We start from the raw sequence: 14433 nt of genomic DNA on the forward strand, positions 1-14433 counted from the left end.
AGTCAAGTCAAGTCAAGTCAAGTCAAGTCAAGTCAAGTCAAGTCAAGGCAAGTCAAATCAACTCAAGTCAAGTCAAGGCAAGTCAAGTCAATTCGATATCCCATATGTTCATCAAATCACATGAAATGAAGTCAAATCAAACCACTTCAAATAAAATGGAATCACATCACACAATATCAAGTGATATCGACACATGTCATAACATAATGCATGACATCACACAATATCAAATCATGTCACATCAGATATCAAATCAAATTAATATCATACAATATAACACACCTCACACAATATCAAATGAAATCACATAAAATCAATCCAAATTGAATCATATCAGACCTACGACATCACGTCAAATCAAGTCAAAAGAAATCAAATCCAGTCAGTGAAGAGAAAGTTATGTAAATAAAAAATATTAATTATCGAATAAATAAAATAAAATAAATAAAATTTAGAATTGTTATAATTAAAATAATGTTAATTTAATAAAAAATAACGTCTCTATGTAATGATATACTGGAAATGAAGATAAAATAAGAGAAGAGAACGAAAAATGACACTGAAGATGGCACAACGCCGAAAGCGGTTTGTCTGCAAACCAAACTTGCCAAGGGATGACGGAAATTCGTTCCAAAATAAATAAAATAATAATAATAATAACTTATCACCTTAAGTTTGGAAAAAAAGTTAAGCTTCTCAATTAAGTCTTTTTTTTTCAAATTAAGAATCGAAACGAAATGGTATAGAGTAGTGCTCTAAACATAGCTATAAGATAAAGAGAATAAATCTGCTTCATGCGCTGCAAATTCACAAGTAACCTATAGCTTATGCCGGATTTCCACTAGACATTAAATGACATAAATTTTAATAATAAACTTGAGCATTAAAAAATACCTGTGACATTACGTTAAGAATTTTTTTTTTTATTAAATTCGTTTCTACATGGCCTAGCGGAAATTAGGCATTAGTATCCTCCAGCTCTCAAGAAATATTTTTTCAATCATTCTGTCGCTTGACATAGTACTTTAAAAAAAATATTGAAAGAAGAATATCAATTTCGTTTACATTTCTTGAGCGCTGGATACTTTGCATGAGCCATATATCTGTAATAGAGAAATGATTCTAAAGAATTTTGATTTCTTAAATAGACAGATGACTCATACTCATATGATTATAACGGTTGTGCGAAGTTAGTAAGAAAGCTAAATAAACGAGGTAATCTTATTTTGTAAAATTTCCTTTTCTTAATCTTGGTATGTAAGTGGAATTTTCATAACTAGTATATTGTTTTTTTTTTTGTCAGCCAATTTTTCGTGGGTGTCGTGTCTAACTATCAAATCATGCCTAATAGAGAAAAAAATTTGTATAAATCTTTAGAAATAAAAGAAGAAAAATTCTCAAAAAGTTGCATTAACTACCAAAGCCATCAGAATCAAATGCAAAAGTCGTGCGAAAAATCGCCCAATGTTGAAATTAAAGTGAATTTCGTTACAACAAAATGCTTGTAATGCAATTTTTTTTTGTCTTATTTTCTTGCAAGCAAATTAGCATGGCTATGGCGTAAAAATAATATTTCATGTTTTTGCAGATTAAACTTTATGTTGATATTTAATGCATATATGTATGTATGTATATATCTACCTGTCCATCTTTTCATATGACCATTGCTTACTCAACATCCCCACATAGTTGTTACTGCAATCGAATGAAGGTGCCTTAATGCAAATCTTTGGCAAGTCTACCGAATTATGACTGATGTTAGGTGGGTGGTTAGGAAAATATTGTAGTAGTAGATAAAGGAAATGCGCACACAGCAAATTTTTTTGTACATAAAAACATACATATGCACCTAAGTAAGTATGTATAAATATGTTGGCTGTGTGCGTGTTTGTGTTTTTGTTGGTGTCGTAGGAAAAATTGGCATTTCAGGAGTGTTAAAGTATAGCTATATAAAATTCAAATATCCCATACGGTGGAGACAACGTGTTGGGCGAAAGGCCGAAAAACGGCTCGCGCGGGGACGCGTAAAAGTATGCTTAGTCAAACTGGGCATTCAACAAAGCGTACATGCGTGCTTCAGATTATAGACAAATGTTTTTTTTTTTTTTAATTTTGCTGAGCATACTTTTAGACAGACCTCGTTGCAAATATCTTGGCGCTATTGGGAAATGTTTTTTTTATTAAAGCTTTAATATAAACGAAGTAACTAATAATATTTGTATTAATAGGATTCGGAAAGAGTAATATCAATAAAAAAGAATATTGAAAAATATTCATCATTCGGTTGCTACATTCTTTATAGTTGTAGATATTAATTTATAAATTTTCTTGGAAAGTGGTTAATGGATTTTGAGACAAGCACAAGACAAAACGTTTTTTTGTTATATACTTACGATCGTAGTATTGATACATGCCCTTCTTCATCGTGTCTACAAAAGATATGAGAGTTATGAGAAAATGATTAAGGGTTAGTAGTGAAACATGAGTAAATATATATATATATATATATGAAGAGAGAGCGATCGAGATGTTGGTTAGGTAAAAAAAAAAGTTTTAAATAAAAAATAGCAACAGTACTTAAAGCAACTACAAATAATGAAATATAAAAAAAAAAACTTAGCTGACACATTAATGTATACATATGTAAATACAATAAAACTACATATGAGCTAATGTGCAATTCGTGTACGCACACGAAAATGGCTTGAAAATTTGTGCTGCTTTCACTTCTTTAATATTCAAAAGGCAATCAGTAGTGAATATTTTCAATCCATTCTCGTCGCTTTTTTCTCTGAAAACCTCCACTTTACCTATCATTTCGCTCATCGACAGTATCCACTGACATTTCAATAATGGCATGTGGATCCCCTGTCTGCTGCAGTTCTGATTGTTGTTGCCGATCTGGTTGTGTATCGTTTATGAGTGGCGGTATCGATGATGGTGGGGAGGTGTCTGAGGTGATGGTATTCAAATCGGTAACATTCGTTATACTATGTGGCAATGGTCGTGTGTTCGTTTCGTTTTGTGTATCAATCGAAGCAGAACCAATCGAGCCAGCAGGATCTGCATTCTCATCACTAATAATGGCGATGCAATGTGAAACGGCAAACAGCAAAGTATAAAAACGTTTACAAATAAAAAGAGGTGAAGTTAAAAAAAAAAACAAAAACAAAACGTGTTGTGGTTTCGTGGTGGCGATGGCGTGATGATCATGAAGAATTGCACGGCACAGCGAGCGAGGAGTGTACGTGGCACAAACGAAACAAATATATGCAAAAGAAGGAGATAAAAAAAGGTAATGAAAATAAATAAGACATGAACAAACTAAATATTTTATACTAGGATAACGTAATGAATGCGTAAAACTTAATATTGGATTTGATAGGATTTAGTTTTCTTCTTAAGAATATAACTAATATCGATACCTGAGTGGAAGATCGACCGACATATCTTGGCAGCCAGAACGCCCTATTTCAGAATTTTATTTAAGAAGACCCTATCTCAGAATTTGGTTGCAGAACGCCCCATCTCAGCTGCCGATTCAAAACCGCCTATCTTAGTACATTTTCAATGTATTTTCAGCTGAGATAGGGCGTTCTTCAACCAAATTCTGAGATAGTGTTTTTTTAAATAAAATTCTGAAATAGGGCATTATTTAGATAAATTTTGAAGTAGGACGTTCTTGAACAGTTTTCTGAGATAGGGCGTTTTGAATCGGGTGCCGAGATAGGTCGATCTTCCACTCAGGTGACGATATGTGATAAATTAATTAAAATAAATTTTTTAAGCGCTGGTTGGATCGTTTGGGGATACTAAATGCTATGTATATGAACTAATTTTAAATCTGTCAAGAAATGTAGTAAATGTGAGCTGGAAGTTTTTTTTTTTTTGCAAAACGTCATATTAGGTATGGATTCCATAACTGCTGGAGTTCTCTAAAGGAAACGCTATTTAAAGCTGGAAAGTATGCCCACAACTGTCGTTCTGGGAAACAGTGTCGCACAGCGGACCACCCTTACTCTAACACCCGATGCTATGCAGACCATATTCGAAAATAGCGTTACAAAAAAAGAAATGTTTAAATATTGGATAATATTCAGAACCTGCTTATAGAAGCGCACGTAGGGCTCTACTGCCAAAATGGGGTTGGAAAATTTCAAAGTTATTTTTTCAGCCAACGAAGGCCGAGGAGAATAACAAGAGTTATCAAAGATCTAACAGAGCATTTTCCGATATACTTCTATAAAAAAAACCGGTAGTTCTTCATTCCCCCAAAAAGGAAGTATATTGTTATGCTCAACTGATCGATTTATGTATATCGGTCCCTAAATTTTCGTTTTAATTTGAGAGCTGCATACTGCTGCCATGTTCGAGTGGTTAGAGGTGCGCACTACTGCTAGGTATGCCTAAGGTTCGATCCCTGGTTAGAGCAACATCCAAATAAATCTTTTCTCTAATAGCTGTCAGCAGGCGATGTATTTTTGCCATGAAAAAAGATTCTTCTCATCGTGGGGAAGGGCATGAAGGACATACGAGCATTGGTGAAGAATTTCCAGCAATGCCAGTGTTGTAAACATGTAGTGAACTTCAGACATTTTCAGTATCGGATAAACGATTCGAGCAAATTAACAATCAAATGGCTACACCTATTGTCTCACCTGCATTGATAGTTAGTTACTCCAGATGGGTGGAAGCTAATCCACTACCCAGTAAACAGCGGAAATCGTGACTAAAGCTTTGTTTAGCCGTTGGATATGTAGATTTATACATAACCACCGAATTTGAAAGCGATTTGTAAGCGATTTGTTTAATAAGATGGCTCGGCTTCTCGGTATTAAACATCTGCGGAGCACAGCTTACCATCCGCAATCTAATGGCTTAGTTGGGTTGCCTTGGTGAGAAGCACGATTCGACGGATCATATCCGAAAAAACGGCGAAGGATGATTTAGGAGCATCCACGGCGGAACTGGCCTACCGGCAGGTAAATACATATGTTTTCTTGCGAGATGACACTGTGAAGACACCATTGAAAGCTCCATATGAAGGTCCATTTGAGGTACTGGAACGCCACCCTGAATCATTTTCCATTCACGTTAAAACCAAGCCTACCACGGTGCCCATCGATAGGTTAAAGCCAGCGTATCTTCAAAACGGCACGTACGTTTTTGGAATGCGTGCCTAAACAAGGGGGGTGTCTCTAAGAAAAAGGGTGGCGTAGCGGCGACACTGAAAGGGCCATAAGTAATTATGGTGTTTGACGACAGTGTATGATCGCTACCATTTTCATTCGATTTAAAATAGTTGGGCATTTCAGCGTTACGCACCATAAGTTTGATTTTTCTATTGCCTTTTTCCGATTCTTTGTTCCTTTTTCCGGCTTATTTCGCTATTTTATGTTGCCTTTTTTATTGGCAACTTTCTGTTCGGCAAAAAATTTTAACAAAACTTATACCAATGGCATTCTGAAAATCTATGCCCATCGCCGCTTTTCATTTAGAGAACTTCGCGTATGATTTTGGAAATCCCTTTACAGTACCATAAACTAAATGCGCTGGTATAAGATTAAGTCTTCATGATTCTTGGAAAGACTATATATACATATGTATGTATGCACATATAAATTATTTGATCAATTCAGCCAACATTTAAATGCAATAACCAAAACTTTATGTAAAAAGTATTCAAATACTAAACAGGGACGACAAACCAACGCTTATAAATAACTAAACGATCAATAAAGCATACGAAATTTATGCAGGCAAAATGTATCACAAAAACAACAAGCCATAATATACTATTTGACGGGGATATAATAGCTTAGTATTTTTTTAATTTTAAATTACCTTGGCGACAAATTCTTAATATTGACAAAGACTGTGCTGGCGGCTGGTCGTATCAGCAAATTGACGCTATGAGTTTCCTGTAAAGAAAACGGGTGAAAAATAATAAAAAGATTTGTGTTGTGAATTTTATGCAATAATACAATACCTTAAGCAAGCGCTTTTCATTCGACATAATTTTATTCACATAACGATAGTTGCGTGACAAGCGATGTAAACCAATTGTCAGAGATACAAGGAAACCTTCCAATAGACGAATTATGGGATTTGCCTCCAAATCTAAAATAAAGCAGCGAAATTTGTAAGTATTAGATATTTGTCAACTAAATGACAGTGTATTAAAACTGATTTATTTTATAAGATAATTTTTTCACTATAAAAATTTTTTTTCTTTTCCTTTACTTACCATCTTCAGAGTCCTCAGAGTCGACTACATCGCTCTTTTTCTTCTTCTCCTCCAATTCGGATGCCTCTTTTGCTTCCTTGCTTGTTGATGGTGTTACTTCGGACTTGCGTTTTATGTCAGTCTAGTGAATTATTATAAGACAATTATTTGCTTTAAATAAATATTTGAATTTGTCTGGAGAAATTGCTTCCAAAACCGCTCTACTACAAGGTTATAGTGGTAACAAAAGATTAAGTAGGTGCTGGTTGGTATGGTGAGATTAGGTATGCTATTTTTATGAATATTTTGAAACTAATTCTCAAAATTGTGTTGTTGGAATGTTTCGCGATTCTTCTGAGCTATGAGTAACCATCAAAGTGTTGGCTTATGCCGACAGTGTAGCTTTACTTGTATCGAGTTAATTTCTTTCACTCATACACGAAATTATGGAGGACGCTCTTACGAAAGCCAGGGCCATAAAGTGTTCGCTTAGTGTCGTTCACAATGACAAGCTAACTCACGCTCGGCAGTTAACTATAGATTTTTTATTAAAAAAATTATTTTTTTATTATGTAGATCCGAACTCAACTGGATCTACATATCGTCGTCTCAGAAAACGGATGACGAATGTGCAAAATCACGATTTTGGGATTTTGATGCAGATTTACTAAGTTGGACATGCTCTTTCGATTTCTGCAATCCATTTTTTTATATCTCCATTAGTTTTTGAGATATTTCGTGCGCATTTTGTCGTATGTTACATAATATTAATGATTGGGTATGCCTTTTGTTGTATGTGCTGAAAATGCGTCACATACGACAAATTCCCATACAAACGTACCTTTTTTTTAATCATAAAACGTTTGTCGTATGTGGCACATACGACAAATTCCCATACAAACGTATCTTTTTTTTAATCATAAAACGTTTGTCGTATGTGGCACATACGACAAATTCCCATACAAATGTAATCTTTTTTAATCATAAAACATTTGTCGTATGTATCGCAAAACTTTGAACTTACGACAATTGGATGGTCCTCTACTATAACGATACAATTAAAATTGAAAATTAAACTAAGTAACTAATTTTAAAATTTTAAATTTTTAAATTTTAGCTTGCACTGAGTCTCCAATGAAATGAAAGAGATAAAAATGTACAAAAGACTGAATTTAAGTATTGTTTTTTGTTTTTATATAAAGAAAACGTATGTTCGTAACATATTTACAGCATAAGAGATGTACAGATTTTTTTTATTAAATACATGATTATGTTTTTGTTATGTTTTTTCTAATAAGTAATCATTATTTAATAAATATGTCTGTTTTTTTCATCAAATTATACCATCGTCGTTGAAATAGATACTTTACTATTGTCGTATGTTCTGTGGACAAAACAAAGTGGTGAGTAAACGCTACTTACGACAAATGTATACGGAATGAAAAGTAAATTTTCTCATTAACGTTAAGAGGTATTAAATGTAAAAATATGGGAAATCAAAACTAATAACACCAACTACGTCTCCTTCAAAAGTTACAAAAATCTACCGTACAGTTTCGGATTAATTCGACCTTAAACTTCAAAGTCAATTTTCTCAAAACCGTGTTTTGTAACATTCGACATCCGTTTTCTGAGACGACGATATGTAGGTGGCATATATGGCTATGCAGCGACCTAAACCCATATGGAGCGCTCGGCTCTACAGCCTTTACTAAGGATTCATTCATTAACAACTTAGCGGAATTCAGAGTTAAACTAATAAGGAAAGGATAGTCTGATCCCCGAACTTTTTTGATGTGTAAACATTTTTGCTCTGTGTAAACCTTCCCGCGTAAACCAGCACGATACAAAAGTAATACAAATAAAAATAAATCTAATTAGCTGTTCTGGCAACACTGTTCATTTATATATATTTAGTTTGAGACTTTTCGGGACCATTTCTGGACATCTTCAGGGATAGTTTGAAACTTTTTCGAGAAAATTTAGAGAATAGTTCAAGACCTTTTCGGGTTTAGTTGGGGACCATTTCGGAATTAGTTCGAGACCATTTCGGGCCTAGTTTGGGACTAGTTTGGGATCATTTCTGGCCTAGTTAAATACTTCCTCAGGAACTTGGAACTTTCTCGGGATAATTTGGAGACTAGTTCAAGACCTTTTACTGTCTGGTTCAGGAACTTTTCGGGTCTAGTTCAGGAGCTTTTCGGGTCTAGTTTGGGCTTAGATCCAGATCATTTGCACTTGTTCAGATGTTGACACATCAAAATTCACGAGTATCTGAAACTCGCGCCGTTTTTTGTTTGGCTATGCAATCATGCAGCACATTCAGATACTCTTCTCTTTCTCAGCAAGACTGTAGGAGAGAGATGGCCACAATTTCTGACCAGTTCGAAATTATCCTTATATGGGCTCCAGGTTATAAGGACATGTACAGCGGATAGATAAAGTTTGAGTGCTCCCCTGACCTCGTGTGGTGTACTACTAGACATATGGGCGTTTAGTAAGCTCGCCAAGCGCAGGGCGAAGACCTTGGAATGCATGGTGGGAGCTCTTGAGATTATGTAAGTCAAACCTCTCGCTATTGGTGTGAGTTCTAACTGGTCATTGCGTGATAGGTAAGCATGCGGTAGGGCTGAATATCATTGATGACTTTTACTGCGACAGCTGCATGAAGAATAATGAGGTGAAATCATCTCAACACCTGTTGCTTTGGTGCCCAGTATTTGCGAACCAAAGGTACAAGCACCTTGGGACGCACTCTCTTGCACACTCCTGTTGAGCTTTCGGGAATGGATATCAGTCGCTTGAGGAGCTCAATTGTAAGCATGGAGCGTTTTTCTTATAATAAGACGTAAATGTCATCATTCGGCTCCTTCCCACGCTCTGTTTTTACCCTCCCCCTCTGCTTATTTGTTTTGCCGTGGCACTACGCTTTAAACGAACCTGCTGATCGTAGATTCACTTTTTGAACGACTAAGGGTTAGTTTTCACTGTGTCAAATTCAATGGCATTTAGCGTCTAATATGTGAAAACACATTGTCAAATGGGACTAAAAAAGATCAGAATACGCCTTCAATCGCCAACATCTATATGTCACAATATAACCGGTTAAGGTTTGGATAAAGGAGATATAGTTGTGTAAAAATATGACACAGTGAAAACCAGCCTTTAGATATCATGAATGTTAAATAAATAAAGTGATTTAAAAAATTTGGGTTTACGAATTATGCTAGATGGGAATAAAATTAGGTGACTAAAATCTACTTTGGGGTACATACTAAACATACAAATATATTTTTAACCAGAGGTGATACATTTTGTTTTCTAAAGGTGAATATTTTTTTGTGGGTTTATGGTGTTATTAGCAAGTGGAAGCAAATATATTTTTTATATAATTTAGAAGTGATTAAAATGTGATTTTTTGATTTCGCTGCGATTTTTCTAATTCAGTTTGTGCTTTTAGTTAAATTCTTTGGTGTAAGTGTAAATGTGGGTTGGTTAGTATATATTTGCAATAAAACTAGTGACGTTATAAGAACTTAACAGCACGTTTCGCGCACAAAAGTTGGTACTTTTTTATGCCATACAGTTATAGCGCTCCGGTAATAAATAATTCTTCTATATGAATAAAGAAAGCAAAAAATTCTGTTACTACACACAGATAAAGGACAAAGATGACTAATTCGTGAAATTCGTTCATTTTTTTTCAGATCATAAATGTGGTATATACAGCGATTTTCATTTCATTTTCGGTGAAGAGGGGGTGCGTCACAGCGATCTATGTACATCGATTGGCTAACTAGTACTTTCAAATAAAAATTTTCATCAACGCACGGAGTATGTACATAAGTACTCGTACTACACTCACAAAGTATTCGCTAGCCGAACGCGGCGGTACAGAGTAATCGTGTGGCTCGGATAACGTCGATGTACGCACACCAGCCTCATTTTCGGTTTCCGTCTCTAATTCTTCATCGATTTTAATGCCAATTCGGGAACCAGGCGCCGAAGCGTATGAACGCTGACGCATATAGACTTGACGACGAAATTCGGCAGTTTGTATATCCTTCCAAACCTTTTTGTTTTATTTGTTGTTTTTGGTCATGCATTAGTTGTATGTATTTCGGAAATATGTTTATTTGTGTGTGCATTTGTAAGTGTATGTGTGTTTGTGTAAATTGAATTAATTTTGAAAAGCATCCGAATGAGGGCAGTAAGTATTAAATAAATTCAATTCAGGTAAAAATATTAGCATGTGTTACTTAAACCTATACAGGGTGTTTCAACAAGAGGTGTTTGAATACATTAAAACAGTTAATAAATGGATTGTAATTTCAATACTCTTGAATAACAAAAAGTTTTGGGATTATCGAGGGTTTCTGCAGATTTTCTAGTTTGAAGGAAACCCCTCATAATTATTGTTTAAGTATTTTGTATGTCTTTAAATGGCTGTTCCGCTAACTCTTTGTCTGGTCACTTGTCAAATGGCTTAAAAATATTGCAAATCCAGCTTAAGCCGTAACTAAGGCCAACGTGTATTAAACCGAATGAGAACTGGGAAACAACCCTGCAAAAAATTGTGCGACTAATCTCTAAAGAGAGTATTCCGGGATTACTCTCAATCGGGTACAATTGGGCATTAATTAGTCCCAATTAGTCTCATACGGGTACTAATGGAGGTCAATTAGTCTCGACTCATCCCTTGTGGGTATAATTGGAGATCAATTAGTCCCCAACTCATCTCTAACGGGTACTATTAACGATTTAATGCACGATTGAGAGAATACAAAGGTTGCGCAGATCTCGGACCGCTATTCCTCTCTTAACGAGTTTGACAGAATCGTTGTTTGCATGACGTCACACTTGTGCAACTTGTTTACGTTTTCCTTGCAACATTTTTTTCTTCTTCTTCCATTCTTGCTCACGTTTTGGCATTTCTCTCTCGCAATTGCACCAGTGTGACGTCACCCAAAAGTTATTCTCAAAAATCCTCTCTGATCGGCGCAATCTTGTATTCTATCATTCTTGGATTTAATGATATGTACGCTCTTAGTCAATGAAATTTCGTGTGCGGCATTGGCACACAGAGAGAGTATTCGCCTAACAAAACTGAGCACCTCTGTTCGAATCTCAGCTGGCGCAAATTTTTATTTTTATTTTTTAAAAGTGACTAGTCGCTTTTTATACCCGTTCGGGTATAAAGGTGAACAATTCGTCTCTTCATAGGACATGCTCGAACAAAAGCGATCAGTTCATTCCATATAAAGAGATCAAAAGTGGTATTAGTCGCATGCTCCTTTGCGATTGCTCCCAGAGTCATCCCGGATTAGTCCCATTTTTTGCAGGGAAGCTAAATCAAACATTCTCATGTAAGCTATCGTGGATTTTCGTATACATACATACAATCACATGTTGATTTTTAACCGACTTCAAAAAGGAGAAGGTTATCAATTCGTCGTGATATATATTTTTTTTAATGTTTGATACCGCATAACTTTGGACCACGTAAACCGATTTTCTATAACTCTTTTTATAAAAGAAATGTGGTACATCACAGGTGGTCCCATACAAATTTGGTTTAAATCCGATCATTGGATCATGAAGAAATTTATGGTGCTCTTAAATTTTTATATGAGAATTAAAGTCGGTTTTTTTTGCTAAAAAATTAGTTGTTTCAAAATTTTTTTCAAGTAATTTTTTAAATTTTTAGCTTTAAGCTTGGCTAAGTTGAGGAGCAGCGGGCAAGCTAAGATACCGATACACTTAGATAGGCCGTCGGCTACTACTGCAAAGCTGAGCGAGGTAGCGGGCCAAAATCTAACGGTTGCGTTGTGGGGCCGTAATGATTTCCCTAGAAAAATTTCCCACTGAAAGGTGGAAGCCTGTAGAGGGGCAGCTACTCAATGTGATGATTAGCCGAATGCTTGAATAACATTTAGACCGCGTCGCTCCAACAGTCGCAATGGCTGAGTGAGCAAAACACGGCTGTGCCTTGCAAGAGATCTCTTTTAATTTTTAGATTGTTTATTTTTTTTAAATTATATTTTTTAATTGCATTTAATTTCTATAAACTTGATTTATGTATTTTGTTCTTGATTTAATTTTTAGATGCTATTGTTTCAAAAAGGAGAATATTTTTTTTTTATTTTATGTAACTTTTAGCAACTCACTTTATTTTTATTTTTAATACTTTTTTCGTTTTTAGGTTAATTCTTTTTTTGATTTTTACATTTTATTGTTTAACAAAAACCTATTTTTTTATTTCATTTAATTTTTTAACAGTTTTTTGTTTTTCTTTTTTTAACTTTATATATTTTTCTTTTATTATTCTCTTTTTCCTTTTAATTTTATTGTTTTATTTCATTTAATTTTTATCATCTTATTTTAGTTTTTTGTGTTTTTGAATAATTTTTTTTGAATTTTTAGATTTTGTTTTAAAAAATAAAAGTATTTTATTTTTTTCTTTAAACTTTTTTCTTTTTCTTTTGTAGATAGACTATATTGTTTTCAGAAGGAAAAAAAATATATTTTTTAATTTAATTAGCTTTTTAAAAATTATTTAAGTTATTTTTGCTTAATTTTCATTTTATTTTGTTTTAGTTTTTTAGTTTGATTTTCTTTTATTTGATTTATTTGAATTTAAAAAAAAACGTATTGCTAAAAAGCTAACAGCAAAACGCTAAGACCTCTTCATAGCAAGTCTTTCAATTAGTCTTTCGAAAGACAGTCAATAGCTTTCAAGGTTGTGCCAGAATTACCCTGTAAGTGGTTTGAAGATGCCAACGTAGCGTAATGGTGCATTTACATGGTATGAATCTGTTCATAAGCCGTATGAATTTTCCTATAAAAGAAGCACCAACTCTATAAATAAATGAATGAAAGCGATATATATATTTAACATTTTTGACTTATATACTTGGCAAGTATTTTTTTTGTAAACAAAAAAACAAAAAAATTTCATTTTGTGCTAACTTCGAAACTAGCAGCTTATTTTATTTTTAATGTGCTTTAAAAAGGACCTACTGCCAATAAAGCCTTGCGGTTTGGTATTTTTTCAAATGTGTAATGCTTCATTCAAACATCTTTGTGGATAAACAGTTTTTTGTTCAGAAATTGCTTGTTTACGTTTTTTGTCTTTCATATAAAAATATTTGGCATAAGTTGAAATCATAGGGATGCCGTTTTATTTCGTTTCTCAATGGATTTTATACTTGAAAAGGCACCAAAATATATATGCACTACTTTTACATATCGTCATTCAAAGTACAAAACCGCGCATCAAGAAAATGCAAAACCTTGTATGTGAGGTTGCCTAAATTTTATAGGAGAGAGTAAAATTTGTCATAATTCAAAACGGTTCCCTCTTTTAAACTTAATTATCTCTTCTTATGTCTACGTATCGAAATTTTAGTATAAATGATTAAGAGCTTGATGATAGGAGCTTCCGGTGAGCAAATATCTTTTTTTGGCACAAATGTCAGTTACGAGGTTTTACAGAACCACGATACGCGATTTTTAACTTTAAACGACGATATACAGATTGGCGCTTACACAATATGTTAGTGTTTGGCCTAGCTTCTCCTCCCATATGGGGCGTGCACCTTGATTTTGTCACACAAAGGGGAAGGGCAGTTTTACGCCGACTCCGAACGGCAATTGTATTTTTATGAGAAGCTGTTTTCATGACAGAATACACTCGGAGGTTTACTATTAGGAGCGTTCCTTATCTCCCAGAAATAGTCAGAAAAAGTTCGAAGTAGTCAGATTTAGTCCAAAAAGCGTTCCTTAACTCGGAAATGACAGCTAAAATGAGAGAGCAACACCCAGTGAGAGTGACTCTCATCAGTCCGAAGTAGTCAGATTTAGTCAGAAGAATTTTTTCTGGCAAAACCCTGAAAAGTGTCAAACTCAACTAAATTTAAATTGACGGAAATTAAAGAATATGCAAAAAGTGAGAATAATCTAAAAAGCAAAAAAAGTGAATTGAAATTGGAAGGAGGCAAAAAATAATTGATACAGTAAGTGTTTATTGTGCTTGTGCTTGTGTGAATGTGTTTTGTACATACATTTCCATTCTTATTTGACGTTAGCTTTGTTGTTGCCATTCTTTGGACTAAAAATTTGGTTTTTTGCGTTCCTTTACTTTTCCTGTTATTCTCTTTTAGTGAGCGCATTTTGCTTACGCTCTGGCATTTTGACACTTTTCAGAT

The 14433-nt window shown here is 34.4% G+C and overlaps 1 protein-coding gene across 5 annotated transcripts in view; it reads right to left on the minus strand.

Moving 5' to 3' along the window:
- LOC118740764 (piezo-type mechanosensitive ion channel component) overlaps nt 1–14433 on the minus strand; it is a 116689-nt gene that overhangs the window by 9891 nt on the left and 92365 nt on the right. For 4 of the 5 annotated variants that reach the window (XM_036472428.1, XM_036472427.1, XM_036472426.1 and 1 more), the window contains 5 exons: nt 6248–6368; nt 5990–6120; nt 5845–5921; nt 2811–3077; nt 2394–2429 (listed from right to left, as the gene is read on the minus strand). In XM_036472428.1, coding sequence (XP_036328321.1) covers nt 2394–2429; nt 2811–3077; nt 5845–5921; nt 5990–6120; nt 6248–6368 — 632 coding nt within the window. Of the gene's footprint in view, nt 1–2393; nt 2430–2810; nt 3078–5844; nt 5922–5989; nt 6121–6247; nt 6369–10091; nt 10299–14433 lie in introns of all 5 variants that reach the window. The other variant, XM_036472429.1, reaches the window with a different exon arrangement.

This window comes from Rhagoletis pomonella, unplaced genomic scaffold (assembly GCF_013731165.1).
Source record: "Rhagoletis pomonella isolate Grant_MI unplaced genomic scaffold, Rhpom_1.0 Rhpom_scaffold_00006, whole genome shotgun sequence".
NCBI classification, from domain to species: domain Eukaryota; kingdom Metazoa; phylum Arthropoda; class Insecta; order Diptera; family Tephritidae; genus Rhagoletis; species Rhagoletis pomonella.